The sequence below is a fragment of the Vigna unguiculata genome, chromosome 3, assembly GCF_037176805.1.
Source record: "Vigna unguiculata cultivar grain cowpea cultivar isolate G323 ecotype 2 chromosome 3, ASM3717680v1, whole genome shotgun sequence".
In the NCBI taxonomy this organism is placed as follows: Eukaryota; Viridiplantae; Streptophyta; class Magnoliopsida; order Fabales; family Fabaceae; genus Vigna; species Vigna unguiculata.
The window spans coordinates 22,061,940-22,089,229 of NC_140794.1; the positions used below are offsets into that span (position 1 = coordinate 22,061,940).

General features: G+C 32.2%; 2 protein-coding genes and 1 non-coding gene across 4 annotated transcripts; 1 reads left to right on the forward strand and 2 right to left on the reverse strand.

Moving 5' to 3' along the window:
• Window positions 1–18,372: 18,372 nt before the first annotated feature.
• LOC114178758 (uncharacterized) lies at window positions 18,373–20,371 on the reverse strand. Of its 2 annotated transcripts, none has more exons than XM_028064834.2 (2): window positions 20,214–20,371; window positions 18,373–20,133 (listed from the first exon to the last, which is right to left on the reverse strand). In XM_028064834.2, the coding sequence occupies exon 2, from the start codon at window positions 19,955–19,957 to the stop codon at window positions 18,611–18,613; it is 1,347 nt and encodes a 448-aa protein (XP_027920635.2). In that variant the 5' UTR covers window positions 19,958–20,133; window positions 20,214–20,371; the 3' UTR covers window positions 18,373–18,610. The 2 variants fall into 2 exon arrangements, with proteins under 2 accessions (XP_027920635.2, XP_027920636.2); XM_028064835.2 differs by having other exon boundaries at window positions 18,373–20,111; window positions 20,214–20,364.
• Window positions 20,372–20,446: 75 nt separating this feature from the next.
• Window positions 20,447–20,527, forward strand: TRNAS-AGA (transfer RNA serine (anticodon AGA)). The gene has a single exon. It is a non-coding gene; the product is annotated as a tRNA-Ser (tRNA).
• A 1,187-nt stretch (window positions 20,528–21,714) lies between these two features.
• On the reverse strand, window positions 21,715–26,765 carry LOC114176102 (putative magnesium transporter NIPA1). Its single transcript, XM_028061033.2, has 9 exons — window positions 26,549–26,765; window positions 26,209–26,438; window positions 26,056–26,112; window positions 24,703–24,793; window positions 24,408–24,568; window positions 24,169–24,296; window positions 23,960–24,097; window positions 23,305–23,397; window positions 21,715–22,135 (listed from the first exon to the last, which is right to left on the reverse strand). Exons 2-9 carry the CDS (start codon window positions 26,342–26,344, stop codon window positions 21,968–21,970), a joined length of 972 nt encoding a protein of 323 aa, XP_027916834.1. The 5' UTR covers window positions 26,345–26,438; window positions 26,549–26,765; the 3' UTR covers window positions 21,715–21,967.
• Between the last annotated feature and the right edge of the window lie 525 nt (window positions 26,766–27,290).

A 27,290-nucleotide genomic window follows, 5' to 3' on the forward strand; every position in this document is an offset into this window, starting at 1 on the left:
ATTAACTAGGTTAGGGTTTAGTCTTTTGATGGATAATGGACATGAAGTCTCTAATTAAAAAAGGGATGAACACGAGTTGGAATTGGAGAACAATGTGAAACTTAAATAAATTAATTACAACAATTTAATTAATAATTTTGCATAAAAAAATCTCGAAAAATAAATTTTAAATAAAAACCTATTATTTTTAAATTTATTTTAAACCTCCCAAACTCTTAAACTACTCCTGAAAACAAGAACCCCGCAAACATGGAGCCAAGATAGCCCAATGCTAGCATAGCCAAAATAGAAAAACAGATAAGCATTTATATTAATAAAAGATAAAAATAATGAAATAAAACAAATGGCTTAGACCTCTTTATCGCACACGCAAGGGGAAATTTGCAAAAGTTTGAATTGAAACATGCACCAAAAGTCTAAATGAGACTCAAAGCTTCATACTTGTGAGGCTCACAATCATTGTTATACACTTTGAAGATATATGAACTGTCTTGGTATGCAAACTCTTCGAAAAACAATAAATTGAGACCATATTCAGTGCTTCTTTATTAGTTCTCAAATTAGAACAATCACCCATATATTACAAAAGGCAAAAAGAAATAAATAACAAGTTATATGAACCAAGCTTAAATTAACACATAATGTAGTTTATATAATATGAATAAAAAAAATCACTTAGTGTGTGTTAGGGGTTAATCAATCAAAGTATACACCCCAATTCTTGTTATTATCTTTGTGTTATACTTATTAGATCATGTATCTGTCCAACATTTACAAGTGATCTAGAGATCTTATCAAGATATCTCATACAAGTGGCCTCACTTAACACTAATATGCGTTACTTTGTTACATGTATGTTACAAATTAGATATCACTTGTAAAATTATTAAAAACTTTGTTAAAAGTTAAGGTTCCTTGTACCACATAGAATTTAACAATAAAGTTTGTTATCTCAATAATGCAATATCTAACACTTTGACACATCATAGGTATGCACAAAATTTATTTAAATCAATTTAGTGCAAGCAAAATTAACAAGTGACTTTATTTTTACCCATATAAAATGTTATTAATGGGATCTCCAATCACCAAGGTTAGATTTCCATCACTCTTTTATTTTTATTTGACTTGAGTTTCATTCCCCTTGATATTTCTAAACTCATGTTTCTCTTTAAAGGTTTGATCAAAGGATCTGTTAAATTATGATTTAACTTAATATAATCAATGGAAATTATTCAACTCTTTAGAACCTACTTTATCAAACTATCTCTCAATTTTACATATCTTTTTTTTTATGTAAAACTTGTTTTTAGCTATAGTCATTATTGACTAGAAATCACAATATATTGACATTGATGAAGTTGGTTTCATTCTTAATGGAATATTTAATAGGAAGTTTTTCAACCACTCAATTTAACTTTCAATCATTTTAAGAGTAACAAATTTTGATTTCATTGTCAATCTTGCAATAATTGTTTTATTGGTTTACATTTATGTATTGCACCACCCTCAAATGTAAACAAATAACCACTTGTGAATTTTTGACTCATATGATCTATTGAACCAACTAGAATCTATTATATTTAATGACATAATACATAGTACCTCACAATTATCCCATAAGTTTTCTAAGTACATCTCAATTATCCTCATTAAAACATTGAGTCTACCTACTATATAAACAATGTCTATTCTAGAAAAGTTCATTAAATGCAATAAGCTCCCAGTGGGTTAGGCAAAATGAGGTTGATAAATTTATTCTTCTATATTTTTCTTCAATTTAGAGTCAACATTTATAAGGACTGTCAAAATAGTTGATAAAAGAGTAAATAAGTTTGGTGTTGGTGGTAGATGAGGTGGTGCCTTGTGGTAGGGTTTTATTGTGTTGGTAGTGTTGGTTGAGTCTTAGATGAGAGGTGTAGTTGCACTAGTCAGATGTTGAGTATGTTGACATTGGGAAGACATCATGAGTGTGAATTCGAATAACAGAAGATATATGCAACTACACTGGTTAAACGAGTGGTGGTGGTGGTGGTTAGCATTAGACATTATTTGTATTGATTTGTTCAGTTGCATGTTGGCTATGTGGAGAAGGTGCTTCATTGACGCGTGAGTGTGACAACAAAGTGATGAGGTAGAATAAAAAAGGACAAGTTTTCATGAGAGGGTCAAGAAGCTTAATATGTGTAACTCTGTGTTTGATCATTTTAAGAAAAACATACTTAGAAAACACAATTCACAAGTATTGAGTTGTATTGTTAACCAACAGTTCTTCTCCCTAAAATCTTGTTTTTCGCGTTTCTCTCTCGCTTTTCTCTAGGATTGCAGGTAAGCTACTCGTTTGATTTGAGATCAAAGAGTCATTATGGGCTTGCTGTGAGCAGGAATTGCTATGGAAATAGTTAGAAGTGGTTGGAGGTAAGTCCATTGTAGCTTTTCTTAGTTTTTTTAGTTTGAAGGGATGCTTTCATGTGGTTTGACTATGCTTGCATGTTTTCTTCTTGAAGTTGGTAAAATTTTATGGGTGTTTGAGGTCTTGTGGGTGTGCTCAAATTCCTAATCTAATGTGTTTCTCTATGTAGAGTAAGTTGGTGAGAGTTGTACTCAAATGGTTGAGTTTTAACCAGTGGAACAAAAGTCTTTCGAAGTAAGTGTTGATGGTCCATTAAGAATCTAATTTTTCCAACAAGTGTATTTGTGCAATTGTAGTACAACAAGGTCATATCCACAAGGATTTAGTTTCATAAAATAATGACTTATGCTCTAATCGAGTTTGTTAATGGAATGGTGATAAAGTTGGACAAATTGATAATGTAGTGTTAACACTCCATTTTGTGTTAGTTTTCCTTTCTAAAACGTTCTTTTTAGTTTAAATAAATTTTAGTTTGTCTTTAATTAACTAGTTTTTTGTTAATTGCTTAGGAAAATTTAGTTTTCAATAAAATGTGATAAAAAAGATAGTTTTAATAGATTTTTTTTTGCATTTAGTTTTATTTCTTTAGAATTCCCCTTTTGTAGAATAAATTAGCTTTGTTTGCTAGGAAGTTCTTTAATTTTACTGAAATTCAATTTTAAAACCTGACTTGTTTCTTTTCTTATTTGCATATCAGTCCCTGCTGCCTTGGTCAAATAAAGCCTTGACCAGCCCTCCTCTCATCAAAATGCACGTTTCACTTATTAGTGGTTGATCCAGTTTACGGTGCTGATCAAAAGAGGTGAGCTCTCTACAACATGCGCACCGGAACCAAATCTGATGTCGCAGCCCTTCATGTTGAAACCTGATACGAGAGAAAGCTTATATGGGAATCTGATCCGAGGGAGGCCAACGTAGGCTCTGATCGTGATCAAAGGAGACGATTTGAAGATCAAAATGGAGCGTGAGACGGTTAAGTCATGATGAACGAAGAAGGAGAAATTAAATTGATCAAGGGCGCAAAACCTTTGGTTTAAGACTTGCGATTCTGGATTCAGGGCAACGGAATCAGGTTAGGAATTTTTCTTGGTTTTTGGCTCACTTTCTAAAAGGGGTTTAAAAGGGATGAATTAGGGTTTGAGGGGGAGCCCTGGTAGTATGTGAGAGATAAATGCTTGGTGAGAGCTAGGGTTCAATGTTCTTGGTGTAAGTGAGAGATTGAGGGTCATTGTATAAGGGTTACTCACATTCCAACGAGCACAAAGTGGCCAGTGGGATTGAGTCTTCCCTAGTGTATGATGTAGCTATACTTGGATCAACCACGAACACAAAGTGGTCGAGGATGATCTGAGTTAGATTCCTTACACCATTTAAATTTCTAACATTCTCTTTATCTCTTGTAAACCTTTGATTCCGATTCTGTAATGAAATCCATTTACACTTTGTTGTTCAGTTAAAAAAAATGTGTTAACACTCCATTTTTCAGTTTTTTTCCTTTATGAAACGTTTTTGTTTAGTTTAAATGAATTTAAGATTTATTTCAAATTCATAGAAGCTAAGTGTCAAAATGATATGCAATATTAAGTAAACTATACATTTATCAACATATCCCAACTTTAGTTTTTTGCTTGTCCCCAAGAAAAGCTTATTCATATCCACATAACGATTTCCCGTATAATCTAAAGTAAAAGGGGTTGTTTTACTAAGATTTATGTCAAATTCATAGAAGCTAAGTGTCAAAATGATATGAAATATTAAGTCAACTAGACATTTATCAACATATCCCAACTTTAGTTTTTTGCTTGTTCCCAAGAAAAGCCTATTCATATCCACATAATGGTTTCCCATATAATCTAAAGTAAAAGGGGTTGTTTCACTAAGATTTATGTCAAATTCAAAGAAGCTAAGTGTCAAAATGATATGCAATATTAAGTAAACTAGATATCTAACAACATATCCCAACTTTAGTTTTTTGTTTGTTGATGAATGCGTATTTTTGCTCTCATTTAGTATTTAATTTTGGGTATTTAATTGAATTTGTATGCTTAAAGAGTGATCTAATTGACAGTTCTGATTATTAGGCTATTTGAACTTGTGTGATAAAACTGTCTTAAAAAGTGATTTTAGTTGCATAAATTATTTTTGGATATTTTAACGTTTGTTGATGCAGCTGGAGTTAAGATTAAGCTCACTTAAGGTGGAAAAATAAATTGATTGAAGTTACAAACCACCTTTAAATAAGGCTAAAATCAGCAAGTTCTAGAAAAATCACTTTTGCACCCCATACATTACTTATACACTCTCCTATTTCCAAATGAGCTACAGGAAACCTACTTCTACACCCTGACTTTGTTTATTTTCACCCCTCTTTCCACTCCTAAACTAAGAGGCACTCAGATCATGTCATGTGGCAATCCCTAACTTTCAAATATGTCTAACCATATGTTGACATGTGTCACGATCCAGCAACTCAAAATCCAACTCCTCATTAGATAGTCAATGGGTCAAAGATGGTCAAAATGTTCAAATCTGGTCAAAGACTGGCCAAACAAGAGGAGTTTAAGTGCAAATATTCATCTTGTCGGATTTCCCAGCAAAGTTGGACTATAGGATTAAAAATGGCTTATTTAGAAAACTAATATTATTTGGTGATAATTTATCAGATATCTTTAAATAATTAATTTATTTAATTATATCAAATTATTAACCACTTATATTTGCCAAATATTTTTAAAACTAACTATCTCTCCAAATATTGTTAAATATTTATAATAACTATAAAGATAAATAATATTTATCTTTATCTTTATCTTATATTTGAGAGATTTTAGCAACAGAAAAGCCTAATCCAAGTTATGTGAACCTAAAGGGGTAGATTCGTTTTATGGATCTATCTATGTTGGAATACTAATAAGTAAGAAATTTGAGAAATTGTTTAAAACAAGAAAACGGAAATAGATAAGAAGATGAAGTGAAAATTGATAGACGTCACATTTCTAAGAATGGAAGATAAGCATATGAGTTTAAACACACAAAGGGAGGAAGGACCTTTGATAAAACTCAGGGGTTCCTGAATCACTCAAGAACATAGGAGAATCACTCTCACTAAAATAAAAGAGGTAAACTCTAATAGTTTTCTGAACAAAACTCAACTTGATTTCATTGATAAGAATAATTTAGTTTATATAGGAGCTTTAACCATCAGAATTACAAAAGAGACATAATTTTTAATTACAACCCATTAAAGCTATTAATGATCCACTCAAGTTAATAATAATTCACTACTGAATTGCTGATTGTAACTGAATTTAAGGCAACCAAAAGTCATCCACAACCATTCAACAAAGGTCTTCTTGGTCTTCCAAAGGTTGGTTCTTAAGTTGGAAAATGGGCCCTTATTTAACTTAAAAATAAAGAAAAACTAAAGCTCATTAATTGGTTAACCCAAAACACAATTTGGTCAACAAATTACACAAAACATTGGGGCCTTATTTAAATAAATTAAATTACATCAACGTGGTGCGTTAGTTATCCTCCATTTGGGCCATATGCAATTCACATCACCAAGTCCTATATAAGGAGACCAAAGAGGAAGCAGAAGAAACATGCTTGGCACATCGGAATTTAGGAACCCTTAGGGGGGCCTAATTTCTTTCTCTCTCATTTCTTCTTCTATTTTTATTTTATTTTGCATTTCATGGAATGCTAAACTTCTTGAGTTGATTCCATTGTAATTTCATTATGGATTCTAAGGTTAGAATGAAATAATTTATTTGTTTTTTTTATTATTGTTGAGGTTTTAATTCATCTATGTCTTTTATCTTTGAATCACGTGAAAGTAATGGTTTTTACATCATAACTAATTAGTGAGATGTTTTAATCTATATGCATATCAATTATATGAGTTCAAAGGTTTTAAATTTTAATTGAGAATTTACTTTGATTAAATTTATAAACTTTCATGTGATTGAATGGGCTTTTACCAATGATTGAGAATGTACTTTGACTAGAGGTGAAAACTTTAACTAGAATTAATCAAGAATGTATTTGGTTAATTAGCTTTTTGCTTGATTTTAGAGGTAAAAGAATGGACATGATTAAGGATAGTAATATTTAATTGAGAATGTACTTTGGTTAAATTTACTATGATTAATCTAAAAGGCAGTGAAATCAATCTATTTTTCTTTATCACTATTTTTTATGTTTTTACTTTTTTATCTTTTTCAAATTTTATTTCTTTCTTTCTTGTTTCATTTGACTAACTTTTATATAGTTTTTACAAGAACTAATTTGTTAGAAATCAATTCCGTGTTCGTTGGGAGGCGACTTTGGGTTACTTTATCCTTTATATTTTGTTGGTACTTTCTTAATAATACTACAGTTGTTATAGATAAGTAGTATTAATTTGATCGTGTCAACGACAGCATTATCAAATTTGGCGCCGTTGCCGGGGAATACTGTTAGAATTTTTATCATTTTACTTCTTATTTTATTTTTTTTATTGTTGTTTTGTTTTATTTTTTTTATCCTTAACATTTTATTTTTCTTTATTTTTTTTCCGAACATTTATTTTTATTTTCTTTAGTCATTTTTATTTTATTTTTAAGCATAATTTTTGTTTGAGGATTTTTGTTGTGAAATTTGTGAAACTAGTTGAAAAACACTCTGGCTAAGGAAAGATAAGGTACTTAAGTTGTCCATTAAGACGCATCTCTCTTTCCTGGAAGTCTACTCAACAACCTTTCAACTTATTTATTTTTAGAAAACCTCTCTAAAAAATGAAAAATAGTTTTTCATATGAAAATAATCAATAGTGTGATTTTCAAGTGAACTATGATTACTATCCACAACAACCACGTGATTCATATGATTATCAACAACAAATGGTTACACCTACTTCTGCACCTGATTTAAGTAGGTTAACTATACATCAACTAAATGATATATATCCTAGATCATCTTTTGTGTAATATGAGCAACCATCATACCATGAGCAACAACCATATTCTAAGTGTTCACCTCAACCATCATATGTTCCATTTGGTTCTCAACAACAACAAAATGCACCATCACAACAAGTTGCAACAATCAATGGACTATCCTATAGGGAAGTTGTGTTATTAATAGATGGACTGAGAGAGAAATTAGACACCATAGATGAAAGGTTACGAGCTGATCAACGATGCAAAGATATTGAGCAAAAATGGTATGTAAATGATAAAGTATTGTACGACATGATGGAGGATGCAAGTAACAACAACTTTATAGAATTACTTTGTACTGTTAATACCACCCTCCAATGCCATCCGAGATTTGCTGAAATCCTAAAATTTAGAGCACTTCGTCATGAAATAGAAGATATGCTTCTAAAGTTGGCCACTAGAGCTGAAAAAATGTTAGAAGATTTAAGTAAACTAATGAAAGATAAAGTTGTGGAGGCCACTTTAGAAAAACTTATGAAGACGATAGTTAAGCAAAGGGATGAAATGATAATGTTAAGGAGCATGAATCAAAGGATGGAACAATTGAGCACTGATGTGAACGAGTACACAATTCAAATGTTAGATCAACAAATATCAGAATCACATCACACTGATATATCTATCGACAGATATAATGTTGCTCAATGTAATATGTCTACTGATGGACATATTAATTTTATTAAAGATGTTGTTGAATTTGCTGATGAAGAAATTAAAGATTCTCACACTAACATATCTATTGAGGGATATGATGTTGCTCAATGTGAATATAAAGTTTTATTTTTTAATGATGATATGAGTACAAATGATCTTTTTCAAGAGCAAAGTTGTGAGAACAATACAATGGAGGAACCAAGTGCAGTTGAAGAAACAACGATATTCGAAGATGCAGTTGAAGCATATACTACTACAATTGACTTGGTTAATGATAAAGCAACAGAGTCAACAACTTCAAGTGAAAATTTTTGCTCACAAGATGAGATTATAAGGATTATTGATGATTTGGTTAACCATCTGAATGCACCTGATGATATTCAAATTGAGTTGCAGCCACACACTCCACACATCAAGTTTGTTGATGTGAATGATGCAAATAAGTTTTCGGTGGTGAGTTTTGTTCACCTGGCTGCAGAGAAAGAAGAAAGGTTGTTGCAATAGGTAAAGATGTTAGATTCAAATTCTTTTGAAAACATTGTTGATAGAAAATTAAAAATGGATACATATTTATTTTCTGTCTTTAATTTTAAAAATATTAAAAAAATCAAAAATATGTGTTTTTGTTTTTAGTTTTTATAAAAATAAAAATTAAAAAAATTGTACAAGCTAACTTGTATCTAAAAAAGTTAAAGAAAATAAATTTTGACATATGGCCAGATTGAGCCAAAAGTCATAAAATTTCCGTTTCCTCCCCAAAATAAGTCCATCAAGAACATTTTTTTGAAATAAGTGTGGGGGAGACAAGTTGTTCGTAGAATTTTTCTCTTTTCTGTTTTTCAATTTTTGTTTTTGTTTTCATAAAAAAAATTGTAATTTCTTTTTGAGAAAATTGTGAAAGTATTAACTTTTTACTAAGTGAAACTTTTAAACAATATGTCTCATGAGAAATCCACCAAAAATATTTCCCTGCTTTCAATAAAACATATTGACATTGGATTTTTAGGATTTGATTCAATAATTGGGATGATCATAATTTTGGAAAAATAAAAGTCATGTTGATATGAGTGGATTGTTTCTATGAATTGCTAATTAAGTTGATTTGATAATTTCTTGATTAAATATTTTGTGAAAGTGTTTTGACCTTATGAGTCTTGAGCCTTAATGCAAAGGATGGACCATCATGTGTCATTCCTATTTTTCTTGAGGGACTTGCTCATGTTTTGTTTATACTTAAATGTTTAGCTTGATTATTTTATTGTGCATCTTAGGTGAATATGCATGATTTGATATGACTGATGCATTTCTTATTTTTAGCTACTTGGCCAAATAAGTCCACCTTCATATTAATCAATTGGTAGCCCCTTTGAGCTTTTAAACCTCTTTTTCTTGTTTTAAGCCTATTGCATAACCTTGAAAAGAAAAAGACCATATTCTACCTTATGAAGAAAGAAGGAGCTAGTGGGTTGTGTCAGGAATGGTTGAGGAATAAAGTGTGCGGGTGAGTACCTCACCCACAAATTAATAAAAATGGCAAAAAGAAAGGGAAAAATGATGGAGTTTTAAAAAAAATTAGAAAAATAAAAATAATTGCTCTTCAAAAGGAGCAACAAAGCAATAAACGAAAAAAAGTTGTTTTTGAAATTATGCCCCATTATTCTTCCTACATTACTATTTCAAAAACCCAAAAATCCTAAAATTTTTCCTACCTTTGCCATGGTCCCTTTATAACCTATGAAAAATCCTCATGATCTTTGAATGCATACTTCTTTGAAAGTTTGTGAATATTAGAGTCTTGTTAAGTATAATGAGAGTTTACTTGCATGAGTATTTTGAGTGAAAATACAAGCAAAAACACTTGACCAAATTTTGGAGAGAAAATATACACTTTATCTTGAGTGATATCTTTCATATTTGATTTTCTTGTAAATTCAAAAGATTAACTCTTGTGTGAAAAATAGAATATTTCCATTTGTATTTGCATGATAACTTGATTTCTAGAATATTGATTCATTTCTAGTGATGTTCATTCCTTTTATCCAGTATAAATATGAAATAAAATACCTCAGAACAAAGTTTTGAAATTACTCAATTTTTCTTAGGAGTGCAACAGGATAAGTGTGTGAGTATGATGAGTGCGTATTTTTTCCCTCATTTAATGTTTAATTCTGGGTATTTAATTAAATTTTTGTGCTTAAAAAGTGATTTAATTAACAGTTCTAATAATTAGGCTATTTGTACTTGTGTGATAAAAATGTCTTAAAAAGTGATTTTAGTTGCATAAATTATTTTTAAATATTTTAACGTTTATTGATGTAGCTGAAGTTAAGATTAAGCTCATTTATGGTGGAAAAATAAATTGATTGAAGTTACAAACCACCTTTAAATAAGGCTAAAATCAACAAGTTCTGGAAAAATCACTTTTGCACCCCATACATTACTTATACACTCCCCTATTTCCAAATGGGCTACATAAAACCTACTTTTACACCTCTAACTTTGTCTATTTTCACCCCCCTTTCCACTCATCAACTATGAGGCACTCAGATCATGCCATGTGGCAATCCCTAATTTTCAAATTTGTCCAACCATATGTTGACACGTGTCATGATTCAGCAACTCAAAATCCAGCTCCTCATTAAACAGTCAATGGGTAAAAGATGGTCAAAATGTTCAAATATGGTCAAAGATTGGCCAAACAAGAGGAGTTTAAGTGCCAATATTCATCTTTTCGGATTTCCTAGCAAAGTTAGACTACAGTATTGAAAATGGCTTATTTAGAAAACTAATATTATTTGGTGATAATTTATCAGATATCTTTAAATAATTAATTTATTTAATTATATCATAAATTATTAACCAACTATATTTGCTAAATATTTTTAAAAACTGACTATCTCTCCAAATATTGTTAAATATTTATAATAACTATGAAGATAAATAATATTTATCTTTATCTTAAACTATATTTGAGAGATTTTAGCAACAAAAAAGCTCAGTCCAAGTCCTATATAAAGAGACCAAGGGGGAAGTAGAAGAAACAAGCTCGGCACATCAGAATTTAGGAACCTTTAGAGGGGCCTAATTTCTTCCTCTCTCCTTTCTTCTTCTATTTTATTTTATTTTGCATTTCATGAAGTGCTAAACTTATTGGGTTGATTCCATTGTAATTTCATTGTAGATTCTGAGGACCTAATTGATACTAATTTACAAAAATGAGGACCTAATTGAGACTAATAAAAATACGAGGACCAAATTGAGATTTTGATACAAAAATGAGGATCAACGGAGTATTTTAACCTTCTTTTTATTATTGTTGAAGTTTTAATTCATCTGTCTTTTATTTTTGAATCACGTGAAAAGTAATGATTTTTGCATCATAACTAATTAGTGAGATGTTTTAATTTATATGCATATCAATCATATGAGTTCAAAGGTTTTTAATTTTAATGGAGAATTTACTTTGATTAAATTTATAAACTTTCATGTGATTGCATGGGTTTTTACCGATGATTGAGAATGTACTTTGATTAGAGGTGAAAACTTTAACTAGAATTAATCAAGAATGGACTTTGGTTAATTAGCTTTTTGCTTGATTTTAAAGGTAAAAGAATGGACATAATTAAGGATAGTAATATTTAATTGAGAATCTACTTTGGTTAAATTTACTATGATTAATCTACAAAGTTCTTACTTTTGATTGAGAATTTACTTTGGGTAATAATGAGAACACCAACAAATTAATTAAGAATTTACATTGATTAACTTGTAAATCTACAACAATAATTAATTGAGCAATAATCTTTAGATAACCGATGATGGATCTATTTTGAGAAAGCAGTGGAATCAATCTATTATTCTTTATCATTGTTGTTTTATCTTTTTATTTTTTTATCTTTTTCAAATTTTATTCTTTCATTCCTTGTTTCATTTAATTAACTCTTTTGTATAGTTTTTATAAGAACTAATTTTTTAGAAATCAATTCCGTGTTCGTTAGGAAACGACTTTGGGTTACTTTATCCTTTCTATTTTGTTGGCTACTTTCTTAACAATATTGAAGTTGTTATAGATAAGTAGTATTAATTTGATCGCGTCAATGACAACATTATCACTTGTCCCCAAGAAAAGCCTATTCATATCCACATAATGGTTTCCCAAAAACAAAAAAAATATCTAATCATGGTTTGCATAAGAACTCATATTTCATATTCTTTGATTCCAAACTAAAGAGAATGTAATCACAATACTTAATTGAAAATCATGTATAATCAGTCAAAACACAAATGCAGTTCATATTCACATCCCAGAATCAACACAGAGTCTCAATGAATTTTCCTTTTAGTATGCAAGAATGTATCCTCCCAAGTGTTTAAAGTGTTTACACTCTCAACACCTTTGCAATTGTCTACTTAGCTTTGTATTTCATTTTTAGTTATCATCTACACATAAGTGGCAAAGATCATTAAGGCCTTTTGGGGCTTGTAACGTGGTTGAGCTATCAAAGAACTTTGTTCTACAAGATGAGCAAGACTCATTGCTAAAAAGGAAAATAAACAATAAAAATATGCTAATGCCATGAGTTAGAGTTTGTTCCAGCCTTTTTTCTTTCTTTCTTGCAGCCCATTTTCTTTTTCGTACATTCCCATTGAGTACACCTTTTATTGACTTAGTTTAATGCATTGCTTTTCTTTATTAAGGTGTCTCAACTCAATAATTTTTGCTATATTTCCTTCTTCTTGGGTATGTTTTTAACATACCCTAACTTTTTTCTTTTTCACCCCTTCATAGCTCACAATTTTCCTTTCATGGCACGCACACACACACACACATTTGTTTCATCCTTCCAAATAATGAGAAGGTTGGATTACTTACAATTTAAGACTCATGGTATGTGTTTCAGGCTAAGGTTCAACAAGGTATTTTCATTCAAAGTTCTGCAGGGTAGCTATTTGGCTTTGGCTTTTGTAGTATTTTCCACAAGAAACTTGTCCTGATCGTTTCTTTGCCAACCATACTTAATAGACATAAAAAAGTTCAACACAAAACCAGTAGCTCAATCACTAAGGTGCCTCTTTCATTCTCCCATTAAGTGTTTGACTCACTCATCTCACAAAGGCAAATTCACTTCTCTTTGTTAACTCCTAGCCATGAACTACCTTGCATTGTGTTAGATTCTCACTAAGCACTAATGGTTTTTCAATCTTTCCTTCCTTGCAATCTCTAATGTTCCAAAACAGTTCCAAAGAGTGTGTTCAATTCTATTTTTGCTAGTTCCAAAGAGTGTGTACAATCACCTAGTCCAACCATGTTCCAAAAAGTATTTACAATCACCTAAGACATAATCACCTAAGGTCATGCATACAAACTATCAAACAATCTACTCTAAAACAAAATTTTAAAGACAAAATTTAAAGTGCAGAAAAGTTAAAAAAAATTTATTCACTAACTTCATTGTTGGTGTTGTTGCTTGGGTCTTAGTGTTGTTGTGGTTGGTTTTTTGTTAGGGTTGTTGGGGTTATTTTATTGTTGTTGTTGCATCAACCCCCTTGTTCAAAAGGATTGACCCCAGGCCAAGTTGTGAACATCCTAAATTCTTCAGGGGACATGCATAAAAGGGGTTATTGGTCAAAGCTGAAGAGAATATGGTGGATGGTTGTTTAAGCTCTATGGTTGGCTGCTAGTTGTTGTTGCACACAAGAGATAGATGACAAGATGGATTGTGGAGCTTCTTCCTATTGTTTGAACTATTGGAATTGAAACTAAGCTCTAGCATTGGGTTGTGATTGTGGCATTGGGTCTTGCACATTGTCCAATTCATTTGCGTAGTTGGCCTGTATATAACCTTTATTAATTGGCAACCTTTGTTTTGTCTTTGGATGAGTGGAGATGTCCACTCCTTGCATTATGCACAATGTAGTGAACAAACTTAAGAATGCTAGGGGCTTTGCAGTACCCCTTGATGTTGGCTCTAAGACAACTATCTTAAAAATATTTTTTGTGACGAGGTATGCCACGTCCAATAAATAGCCCTGCATAATGCAGTAGATCAATTGTGCATTCTCCATAGTGAGACTAGATACATGAGAGTTGGAGGTCACATTTGAAAATAGAAATGTGACCCATATTCGTGTTAAAGTCTTCATACTACTCCTTGGTATCCTCTATGGTTGCCCTGTCCTTTCCAACTCAAAGGTCCTCCCTGGTACGAATAACAATGCAATGAGCTATTCAGGGGTGACATCCCTCATTAGGCTTTGAAATTATTCCTTCTCTTCATGAGACATTGCTCCAGCTGCCCCAAAGAACTCTCAAATGTTGTCCCTATCATATTGAACTATTTTGCCTCTTACCTAACATACCCTGGTGAGGAACCTAAACTTGTCATGCATCTCCACTCCTCTACACGTGTATATGCAGTTCTGGGTGGTTGTGCAAGTCCTCTTTATTTCGCTACTATTGAGAAAGATTAAACATTTACATACTTTCCTTGAGATTCATACTTTGATATTTGATTATAGCTTCATATAAAATTTAAGTTTATTAAAAACAAATTTTGAATAGTTGAAAAGTTTTAAAAATCAAAACTTTAACCTCAAACCAATTCACCCCACTCATTTGTGTGTGTGACTATAATACTTTGACAAACTTTGACAAAGCTTTCTTTTCAAGTCACACTAAACCTTTTTGTTCCATTTTCAAGTCACATCAAATATTTCTTTCATCCAATGAAGTGATGTCACGTCGACATTGTCAAAAAATAAATTTCCAAGTGTGTGTGTGTATGTGGGCACGCGCTAATTCTCTTGTCTGCTAACATAGCAATTTGGGATTTGTTGTGTTTGTGTATGTGTGCGCGCCCACTAATTCTCTTGTCTGCTGACATAACAATTTGACATTTATTGTGTATGTGTGCACATGCTAATTTTCTTGTCTGCTGGCATAAAAATTTGGGATTTTCTATCCTAGCTCAGTTCTCATGGACCACTCCATGTTGAACCCAATTGTACAAGTAAAAATAAAAATAAACCTAGTCTAAGAATTGCTAAATGCACTAAAATATAAAAGAAACACTTAACCTACACTAGTTATTTTCTCTACCATTACAAAATGTTATGATCTTCAACTTGAATTGCATTCATCTCAAAGCTCTAAAAACTATGTTGTTGTACTCAAATTAAATCTTGTTGGGTCTAGAATCCAGCACAACAAATTTAAGCTCAATTGGACATATGTAAAAAATGTTATGAGCAAAAACAATCAACAAAGGTCAAAGTGTGAGAAATATGAGTTTTAGCTCCAAACATGTATCCTAAACCTTATTTACCACATCTCCTAAAAATTGTTAAAAATTGCAAAATCAAACTAAAAATGAAAGATAAGACAAATTCTCTAAAGGAACACAATAAGTCGTAAGATGAGAGCATGAAAGTTGAGTTATACATTAAGATGATGACTATTATCCACAAACATAGTATAAAACCAATTCCTACTTCTTGGAAGTCTTTCCTTTTCGATTAATTAAACTTTTGTGATTAATTAAACTTAGAGTGACTTTATCTTTTTATTGTAGTTTTTTTTAACCATTTTTTGAGTTCAAATTTTATTCACTTGTTAGTCTTCAATTCAATGTTAGTACAATTTGTTTGTTACGTTCTTATTTTTTCTATTTAATGAAGTTTGTTTTAAATCCCCATATTTGTGTATTTCTCTTAAAACAATTCATCGTTTATTATTAATTGAATATGGATCTTCTATATGTCGAGATTTTATGTGAACTATTGTTTTGTTATGCCACGCTTGTATTTAGTCTAAGAGGTCAATGTGACATTGATAAGATGCACATATCACCATTTCATAGTTACCTTTTTATGTGACAAAAGTAAAACAAGGGTCCATATTAGAACTGGTTGAATGGATACACCACATGCATTACACAAGAAATGGGGCACTTTGATTGGGTCATTGTACACTACTAGACTCCATAAATTGCATGCTTGATGTGTAATGAACTTATCATGGTTCAAGCACAACTCCTCGTTTTGTGTGGATTACATCTAGTGTCCTCATATGACTATATATATGTAATGTGCATTGATGCCTTTTTGTTGTCACAAAAATTACCTTCTACCTCAACTCAACAATGTGGCAACGTATAGTGTGACCTATGCAAAGTTTCTCATTTCTTTAAACTTTTATTTTTAATCTATGATATATTTATACTTCAATTTGTGTCACGTATTCCGTATCTGATATTTTAGGATACTTTACCAATATTTATTAATGAAGTATTTAATATAAAAATTAATAATATTTTTATGATGAGAATAATTTATAAATTTTTATGTTAAAAATATTTAATATATTTGATTTTAATTTGAATTCATACAAGAATAATCATATATTTTTTATGTTTCTAAGAAAAATTATATATTTTTCAATATGCATATATCACGTGTCATGTCCTATTATTTTCAAAATTAGTGTATTAGCATATTAAATATGTGTCATATCCAATATATAGATGATATATGTGTATCATAACTTTTAACTTATAAAAGAGATATTGAAAAGTTCATTTTTGTTTTTTCCTCTATTTTTTTTTAATCATGAGAGTTATTTATGGAATAAATGACCAAAACAAATTTTTGGAGCGAAAAATTATTCAATTGCCTCCGCAACATCTTTTCAGGAATTCCTTTACTCTTACAATAGCTGATTTAACCATATTTATGAGGATTATTTTACTCAAATCAGAGTCACGTATGTCTGGCTACATCGGGAGGTATGTTCAACTTCTTCAAACGGTCAGAGATAAATCAAAACCAGTCGCGATGATTTCTTCAATTCTTGAATTAGAAATTTTAATCCCACTGTCTGCCCAGAAAATCAATCTTCTATATGGACAAGGGTGTCATTCATGTTAATACAATGCCAACCATAGCAAGAGATGACAAGACAGTTAAAATCCTTCCAGAATCATCCTTTTCAAAAGGAATTTCAACAAGAGAAAATTATAAAATAAAATAAATAAAATTTACAGAGGTTAAAGCTAGTTTATCTCCAAGTTAAAAATAAAAGATTTTAAAAAATTATACACAAAATTTCTATAAATTAAGTTAACTTGTAAAACAGTTAATTTAATTTTTATTTTTCTCTTAAAAATCTTTTATGAAAAAGTTCGTTAAAAAATAACACCAAAAAGCTGGGCAATCGTCGGAATTCCCCCGTCCCAACCAAAAATTGTAAAGCCAAAGAAATTTCTAAAATCTTCAGGTGGGGCTTTCCGTATGCATGAATGTTCTCAAATAAGAACCACAGCCTTCAGGTGGAGCTCTCGCCAACTATATGTTTACCTGAAGAAGATAATATGTACATAAAATAACCTAGTAATTTAGTATAAAATTAACTTACCTCAACTGTCTAACAAGTTCAAGCACTCCCGTCTAACTCCTTGAAAAAGTACAATGAATTTTCTTCAATAAATGCTTGTTCTGAAATTTTACCCAAACTGACTCGTTTGTCTATACTTCTAAAAATAATGGAAACTTCACCAAAAAAGTACAGGGAATTTAGGATAATATAAGAGAAGACCAAAAGTTATCAATGGGTAACATTTGACAGTTAAGAAACATGGTTGGAAGTTAAAAGTCGATACAAATAGTTGATGTTAGTAACTGTAAAATAAAACAAATGTTAAGTCTTGCGGTTAAACAACTAGCAAAGAATATGAAACTCCAGGAAACGGGACAGTTTTGTGAATATGTATTGTTGGCTAATAGGGTGAATGCGAGAGGGTATTTTCTATTAGGGTACGACGAGATGAGCTATATATGTCAATTTAAAAAATATTATACAAAAGATTCTGGTAAAGTTACCAATCAACTTCATTGTAGCTCCTCACCATAATCTTGCAGAACAAAACTAGAAATCAACACAAGAAATCAAAATATGAAGAACACTAGTAACTAACGATCACAAAGAGAACAATGACAGAGTACAAGTTTACTATGTAAGAGTATAAAAGTAAGGAAGAAAAAGTAAATCTAAATACACCTCTCAGATTCTTTACTCCATGAGATCCCCTTTAAAACACATCTGACACATGCACAAGGGTTAAACAAGGCCAAGATTGCCTTATTGTTAAAATTTGGATAGGATACAGGATATGAAAGTATAACAGGAAACACTAACAAAGAATGAACAAGTCTAGATATCATCTACTGTTTCATTAGCATTATAAAGGGCTGAATAGCACATTAAAAATCAAACAGAAATTGGTCCTCAAATTATAGAAAGTGAGAATAGAAGCATTAAAACATGTATTGGACAAAAAACGTTACCTTTACACTCGGCTTCGTAGTTCGGTACAGACAAAAACAAGAAATGAAGAGCATTATTTATATGAATTAGTTACACTAAAATATTATAAACTACAAGGTATACAATCATACTTAATTGAAGAAAGTACAATGAAAAATGCATTCCACAGTTATGTGCACTTTTTCGACACTTCTTGTGACAGAAATGTTTCCGGATGCGCAAAATGGCAGAAGAGATACATCATCCATCAACAATGAATTGATCTTCTTGATTATCTCCCTCGACCCTAGTGTCACCATGAACAATTCCATTCACATGATGCAAATTTTGCATCATTTGTGAAAGATAATGGTTGCTGGCACTAGTATGATCAGATAGGCCAGCAGGTTGGGCAGGCCATTGAGAGAATAGACCAAGCAATTGGCTAGTAAGATTTTGTTGCTCGTGAAGAAACCGAGTCTGCATCTGGCCCATTTCTGCTCGGTGCTGGCTTAGCATCTCGTCAACCCTCTTCTTCCATTCTAGCCTCCTGCAATTCATTCTTTCCTCACATTCCCTCTCATGAATCAATTCTTCCTCTCTTCTTTTCCTTTCCATCTCTTCATTTTCCTTCTCCATAGCTTCCCACTCCGCCATTCTCTGCCTCCTAAGCTTGTCCCTTTCCTTGTCCCTCTCCTCCCTCTCCTTTTCCCTCTCCTCCAGTTTCTTCTCCCACTGTTTATCAAGCTCCACTCGCAAGTTCTCCCTCCTCTGCCTCTCACGCTCCCTCTCCACCTCACGCTGCTCAAACCGCGCCTCCATTTCCCTCAACTGCCCCAGTTGGTTACCAAGAATCCGCCACACTTTCTTTTCCATCCCCTTCACCACCTTCCTCTTCTTCAAACTTGACCCATTCACCTCCCCTTCCTCCTCAAACACAAAACCATTCTCCGCCGCATCTTCCCTCTCCCGACCACTCCCATTGTAATTCACCTCCCCTTCCTCCGCCTCATACTCAAACCCCAACCCCATCACCTCATTGTCAACACCATCCATAGCAGCCCCAAAATCACCATCCCCAGAATGACCCATCTGCCCAAACTCAACCATGTCCATCCCCCCACCACCAGCAAGAAACCCATCTCCATGATCCCCATGGCGATCCACGTGATCCCCATCCTCAATCGCCATCAACTCATTGCCACCATGACCACCAACGACAAGTGCAACATCCCCAAACACATCCTTGTACCTTAGAAAGTTAGACCAATGAGTAAGCCCCTCCACCCAATCAAACTCACTCCCATCATCACAATCACCTCCTCCGGACCCCGAAAACTCAGGCCTCTTGATCTTCTGCTTCACCAGTAGATACTGGTGCCTCATGTTCTGCACCTTCGTCGAAACGTCCTTCCAACTCCACTGCCAAGGGTACGCCACTGGATCGCGCACGTGGTGCACCGAATTCACGTGACAAGCAATCGGCTTGAACTTCTTCTCGCGAGTCCGCATCTTCGCCAGCGAACCGTCCGCCACCATCTCCCCGTACTTGTCGATTAGGGTTTTCTCCTCGGCCTCGGTCCATTTCTTCCGTCTCGGAGGAATCATCGGGAACCAATAATCCCTACGCTAACGCTTGCGCAATCTTCCTCTTCTTCTTCCTCCTCCTCCTCCGTGAGCACCAAAACCTTTTCCGATAGCGATTCTGATTGCATCGAGAACGCCAAGATCGTGCAAGTTGCTTTAATTTTTTTTTTTTCGCCTTTTCAATCCGCGAATTTAACCTAGCGATCAGTTAATCGAATGACCTCTACGAAAATGTAAAAACATAAAAAAAAAAAAAAAAAGGATGGAGCTTGCTTACCTTTGCCGGTTTCGGAATTGGAATAAGAGGTGCGGCGTGACTTTCCCGGAAAGTTAATTTTTCTCGAGAAAATATCCAAATAATAATTCACTGGAGAATGAAGTGACCAGAAGCTATATTCCAAAGCTGCAACCAAAAATTTTCCGGCCAATTTTATTTCCAGAATAATAGTAAATTTTATCAGATTATTTACATTATATAAAATAAAAGCTTGGAAAGCGCCTATCAAAGTTGTGGACATGCCGGAGTGGTTATCGGGCATGACTAGAAATCATGTGGGCTCTGCCGCGCAGGTTCGAATCCTGCTGTTCACGTATTTTTTCATTTTATTTTGTTTAATGGATCAACAAATCTAACAATACCTTAAAGTTTTTGTCAAATAGATCTGTTATTGAAGATACCTCTAATTCTTTATCAACAAAATCAAATTTCATTAAAGCATACTATTACTACAAAAAAGTTATGAATATGTTTATCACGGTGAATAACGAAAATTTTCGAAAGTTTTAGATATACAATTCAATCCTCCATTCTTATTATATATATTTTTTTTTAAATATGTTTTTGTCCTTTAAATTTGAGTGAAATTTGAAATTGGTCTCTCTTCAAAAATTTGGATCATTTTAGTCTTTCATTTTTATAAATGCGTAGATTTAGTCATTTTAACCAAATTTTGTTAAGTTTATCTGTCCTTTCAAGTACATCTCATGATAGTATTTGGATTATTTATACCATTTGACATATTTTCGCTTCAATATTAACTCAAATATTATCATAAAACGCATTTGAAATGACAAATAAACTTAACAAAATTTGATTAAAATGACTAAATTCATGTATTTATAAAAATGAAGGACTAAACTGTTTAAAATTTTCGAAGAGGGACTAATTCCAAATTTTAATGAAACTTGAAAGAACAAAAACATATTTAATCTTTTTTTTTCTCCTTTTACGTACTCAAATTTTGTGAATTGACCACCAAGTTAGAGTGGTTAATCTATGTTCTAGGGGAGGAATTTTATATGATAGTTGCTATATAATTAATTATCTAAAAGTGCCACTTACTACCTTATTTCAGCTAAGATTGATCTTGCTATGAATATACATAATTCTAACATAGTATAAACAAATGGAGTTAACAAATTATCTCATTTTTTTATTATTTTCGTCCTTTCTATCAAGCATATTACGTTAGACCTAGCTAGAAAAATATCTTTTGAAAATTGACTTTATCCTTTTTAATTGATCTTAAATATACATGTACACATGTATATTTATCTTAAATATACATTAGACCTAGCCAAATGAATATTCAACCTTTTTTCTTTCATTCATGAGTCAAGACAACATTGAGGTGTGAAGACCATAACAAGACTTTCAAATGGATTTCAAGGATCGTGATCTCATATGAAGACTAACTTTAGAGTATTAGCTATTCACAATTTCACACAAAAATCATCTGCTCATAGAAATTGCCAAAGGGAAAATCGAAAGAAAAAGATTACAGGAAACTAAATTATGATATTAATCTCTAATATTGTCTGCTTGTAACATTTATCTCTTCTTACTTTCTAATTTGTCTTTCCTAACACTACAAGCTAGTTAAAACCAATAAATACCACTCATTCTTTGACCTTCTTCTTGAAATTTCATATATAGCTTAATCTTCAAAGGATTTGAAAACCCTCTGTAGTTTGGAAACAAAGATGAAAAACCCCTGTTTTCCAGGCTAAAGTTTAAACTCAACATGGCTATCAAGTCGATGTGATATTATCCTCACGTTCTGGAGTTGTAAAAACCGGAGTCTGTATGGGTTTATTACCCATATCTTTGGTTTTGTGAAGAAGAAAGGTCCCAGATAAAATTGTGACAAAGCCACAAATCTCAGTAGCAATTTGTGATGCATGCTGTGTGTCCCACTCCTGTAGAAAATCAACAAAGCAGAAAAGCAGTTAATGATTTGCAATCCATTTGCAAACTACCGATGAAGATATTATTTAAGAGCAATTATACTGCAGATTTGAGATGAGTGTACAAGACAATATAGCAATGCAGATAATTGACCAATCGTAGATGTTAATCATGCATTGTAACCTTGTCAAAATTTCATCATCCATTATTCTATTCATGTTACTAGGGTGTACGGTAATGATTTCTCTAATGATCTCATTGCTCATTATAAATTTGTAATAACCATACTCAAGCATCTTCTAGGTAATCATTAACATATCCTTCCTTATAAATGTTAAATCCTTTCAACCTTAGAAGAATTATAATTTGTCACCGTATGTTTTAATAGAACTTCAATTTTTCTTAGATTGCGCTGTATACTCTTGGTCTTTTAAATGCTATGAAAAATCCTATTCTAGACATGATTGCGAAGGGGGTAAACCTTGATCGATCCAAATTCTAGAAATGTTACCACTCTAGTTGAAATATACAATAAAAACTATCAAGTTATAAGCAAATCATGACAAGGAAAAATTTTATTTTTCGTCAAATTAATTCTGACTCCGCCGGTAGTTTAGTTTTCTTCGTAGTCTAACTAAAACTAGGTGAAACAAGAATCTTATATCTGAAGTACCTAAATTGGATTTTGTCCTTATCGTGCTATATATCCCGTAGGCATTTTAATATAATATATAGTTCTTCCAAAATTTGAGGATTTGGAAGCACAATGGCATATATTGATAATGTGGCTGAATCCACCAAGTGAAAGCAGGCTTTTTGTTATTGATATTGTTTTAAATGAATATGTGAAATGGGTGCTAACTTTTGGAAATGGGCTAATATTGTATTCCTTGGAGACTTTTCAATAGATGGTTGTATGGCTCTTATGAAGACGAAGTTTCAAGTATCTCATAGAGAGGATAATAGATGTATTGACTTACTTTCGACATACTACATTTTATTTTTCTTACCAACAATATCTAAGTATGTTGCAGATTATTGATGTTATCGAAGGTGTCAACATAATTGGGGTTGCAGATAATATACTGATGCTAGTGACTTAATAAAAAAAAAATAGTAGCATCCCCAAGCACATTTTAAACTAAAAGTATAAAGCAATATAAAATATGTAATTAGTTACCTTAAACATCATTATGCTGGCAAAAATGGTGAATGACGTAAACATGACATAGTAAGTTGGTGATACAACTGCGGTGTTAAAAGTGTCCAAAGCCTGAAATATGTCTCCAAAATAAATAAATAAATAGCATTACAATCAATAATCATATTGTCTTGAACTAGTAACTCATTACACTTATTTCAAGGATTTTAGCATTCTTGACTATAATTATTAAAGAAAGTGCACAGAGTATGTGCCATGCCATTTCTAAAGTATTGCATGTTGAGTATTATTCATCTTTAACTGAACATGGAAGGAAATGAACTAGTTCAATGTCAATTAAGATAAATAAACCACAGAAAACCTTTTATTATAACTTATAACTTTTCCAAATGCCAAATATTAGATTAAAAGTGCAGACATTTCCATTTAGCAAATGACAGAATCCTGTACAAAAGCATAGTTAGATATTTTTAAGCATAACATACAAACTAATCATCAAGTTCAAATGTTAAAGATCTTAGAAAAAACAAAATAGTATTTTCAATGCTAGTACTCTAATCACCAATACAAAAGGTTTTGAAAAATAAATTTAACTTTAGCATAATTATATCGAGTCGTACTTTGGAATACATGTCACCAACGGTACATGTAGTAAAGATAAGTTAAAGTTTACCTTGTTCAAGTAGTTAATCTGCAGAAGACAACATCCTATGACAATAATTGTAAAGAACCAGGTCTGAAAGTAAACGAATTGGTTGTTGCCTTCAAATGTGAGCTTCAAAGCTATTGAAACTGCTTTCACACTCATAACCTACCCAACAAGGAACAAAATTAACTTTAAGAGGGTAGGTATATTATGAGCATTGAGGATATAATGGATACCGTAATTGAGCCTGTGAGAGAGCATATTCCAACATATACAATCAGATGGCTTTGCCCATATCGTGGAACAAAATAGAAAATAAGGACGCAAACCACAACCACAACTACGCAGCTGTAGATCAAAAATCCTGTTGATGAATAAAAGAAGTCAATGTCAGCATAATTAATCATACATAAATGCCTTGAATCCATTCAATGGTTAAGAATGTTGAAACCAAGCAATCAGGGATAAAAGTTACCAGGTTCTGTAGCAAGTTCCCACACTTCCTTAACAGAGTGAATATCTCTTTCATGGGGAGCATGCAACACAATAGTTGTAGATCCCACCACACAGAGAGCACATCCAAGCACACCAAATATGTGCAACCTCTCCTTTAGGATAAAGTGAGCTAGTACTGCACTGCATCGTGATATTAGTTTGCAATTATTTCTTAAATGAAAACAGCATCCAAATTCAAATTTGATGGATGATGATGCGCATCCACAATTGTCTCAAAGGAAGCAAATGCCACGAAGAATACAATGTCCCCGTACCTGAAAATTATACTCAAAGCTCCCAAAGGAGTTACAAGTAGTGCAGGAGCAAAGGCATAGGCTGCAAAATTGGCTATTTCCCCAACAATCACTACGAAATTTAAGCATACATAATGAATTAGTAGATGAATTTTTCATCAGATTAGTAAGAAGTGAGAATATTTGCAGATACGTTATTTCTGGTTATAGAGTACAAAGATGTATAGACACACAAAAACACACGTGCGTAAGATTGCCCAACATCGATTTTTGCCAAGGCATTTTTTGTAATCATATGAAGTTGAAACTTCAATTCTTGAACATGTAACAGTAACAAACAGCGGCAGTGACACGTACTCAACATTACTTAAGGTTTGAATAGATTAGAAGCTTATTTCTTTCACAAAATCTCATGAATATGGAAGCCAGCATAAAACAAAAAAGGGGTGTATAGATATTCCCCAACTGTATATAATGTAAAAGTATGAAACCCCAGTCAGTCCTTCGTCTGACTAAATTTTTCATGAGTTTATGATAAAAACAGTCCGAATCTTGAACTTTCAAAGCTTCATCAAATATAAAAATTCGCAAGTCAAGTCCACCTACTTCGGTCGTTGCTTTTATTCGTAACTTGTAATGTACTATCATCAAAAGTAAGAACAAATAAAACATAAAGTCAACATTTATCAGATTATATCATAGAAGAATGGAAAAAGGAAATAGTCATCATCCTTCCACTGTTTGTATCTTTGCAAGAGAGGGAGGAGTAATAATCTCAGACCATCACTTTATGCAATTCTTGGTGGAGTAAAAGGACCAGAATATCTCTACTCTTACATACTTGTTACTAGAGATAGAAATCGATTAGAAATCAAGAATTTTTGGTAGCCCAAATATGTAGAAATTATTCTACATCCTTGTACCCTTAACTGTAAAATGGTAATTCCCTGATAGACAGAAATAAAGATAACAAAACCTTTCATTTAATTGGAAAATTTAAGAAGCTCAAGCATCATATTCAAGCTAAAAACACGGTTTTTACCTGAGAAAAAGAATTAATACTAAAAGGTGACATGGCAAGGCCACCAAACCTTAAAATCTTGTCTAGAAGCTACATGACTCAACTGCACAACTGATTAGAAAAAAGGTCCAAAATGAAGTATATCATATAAAGTAACATGATGAATACAATCACACATTTAAAAAAGAATTAGGTCAAACATGCAACACAATTGGTCACAGCAAGAAATCCTATACAGATTAAAACAAGTAGGTAGGTGGTTTATGCATGTGTTGCAGTTAAGAATATTACACGGTACATTACTCCAGTAAATGCAGAAGTGAAATAGTTTAAAAAGACTGAAATTCACTTACTAGAGATCATTCCAAACCACCAAAAAGGTTCATAGAGATATGCATGCCCTCCCGAAGCTGGTCAAACAAAAACAAAAATAAGAATTGAAAAAATAATAATTCAACACTTGTCATGCGAAAAAGAAAAGAAAAAACATGAGAGGAATCATGAACCTGCTCTTTTCCCTGTAGCCCCAGCCTTCTTTAGCCCCATTTTTTTTATTATGAAGCTGGAGCCAATGAAAATGCTGGAAGAGACAGCCAGAATAAACCCCGTTACGTTGTCAACGTTGTCAGAAGATGCCCCCATTTGTCACAACCAGACAAATGATACCAAAAAATATCCTCTGATGAAACTAATAGAGGAATTGCAGGGCCAAGATGTTCAATTCGATCCCTTGACCCTATAAGCCATTGAATATGCATACAAAATTAATAATTAAAGAAGAAAATTAATTGATGGAATGAAGATAAAGATGCACATAGAGACACCTTAGAAGGATAAGTTATACACCTTGTTGACACCTCACACACAACTTTTCGGCTAGAAAATCATGACTCAGAATCAAAGGAAAGGGTTCTGCTGAGCATGTAAACTGAAGCCTTAATCGTTGATGCCAAAGGTGACGGAAAAAGAGATCATGGAATTCTGATGGAACAGACACACAAGAAGCAACACAACCCTTTGTTGTCACGCATGCCTTGCTGAAACAATTACCCCAAATTAAGAGTTTCCGTAATTCACGCTTTCTAACACCTTTTTGCATTATTAATATTTGATATTATAATAAATATAATATGATAATTACTAGTACCACTTTATACAATTTTCTAGTGGGCTGTAACTGTTAGAGTGAGTCTTATGTCATAAATAACAGTAAGTGTTACACAAGGATTTTATTATGTCAGATTAATTAATAAGTAGTAATGTATTTTAATAAATAAAAAATTATCATGTGGATTTCATGTTTCTCACGCACTAATAATAAATATTTATTTCCTTAATGATGTTTTAAGATACTTTTGTTAACATGCCTAACTAACATCAATATAAATATACATAGAAGTATTTAATACATTTTTAGTAATAAAAGTTAAAATATAATACAATTACACTTTTAACAATTTTTCAAAAATAAAACTTAATTAATTGAGTCGTTGAAATTCATATTTGAAATTTATTTACTTCACTTAATTTCAACATATGATATAGTATGTAAATACTTAAAATATGATGAACATCAACCCGAGGTTCT

Bases quoted from the DNA above. Each gene is read 5' to 3' on its own strand.
- LOC114178758 (XM_028064834.2), bottom strand. From the start codon at position 19,957: ATGATTCCTCCGAGACGGAAGAAATGGACCGAGGCCGAGGAGAAAACC.
- LOC114176102 (XM_028061033.2), bottom strand. From the start codon at position 26,344: ATGGGGGCATCTTCTGACAACGTTGACAACGTAACGGGGTTTATTCTG. The intron at 24,569-24,702 runs GTACGGGGACAT...ATCACGATGCAG, and splicing joins GCTTTGAGTATAATTTTCAG to TGCAGTACTAGCTCACTTTA. The intron at 22,136-23,304 runs GTAACTAATTAC...GATTTTCTACAG, and splicing joins CCAGCATAATGATGTTTAAG to GAGTGGGACACACAGCATGC.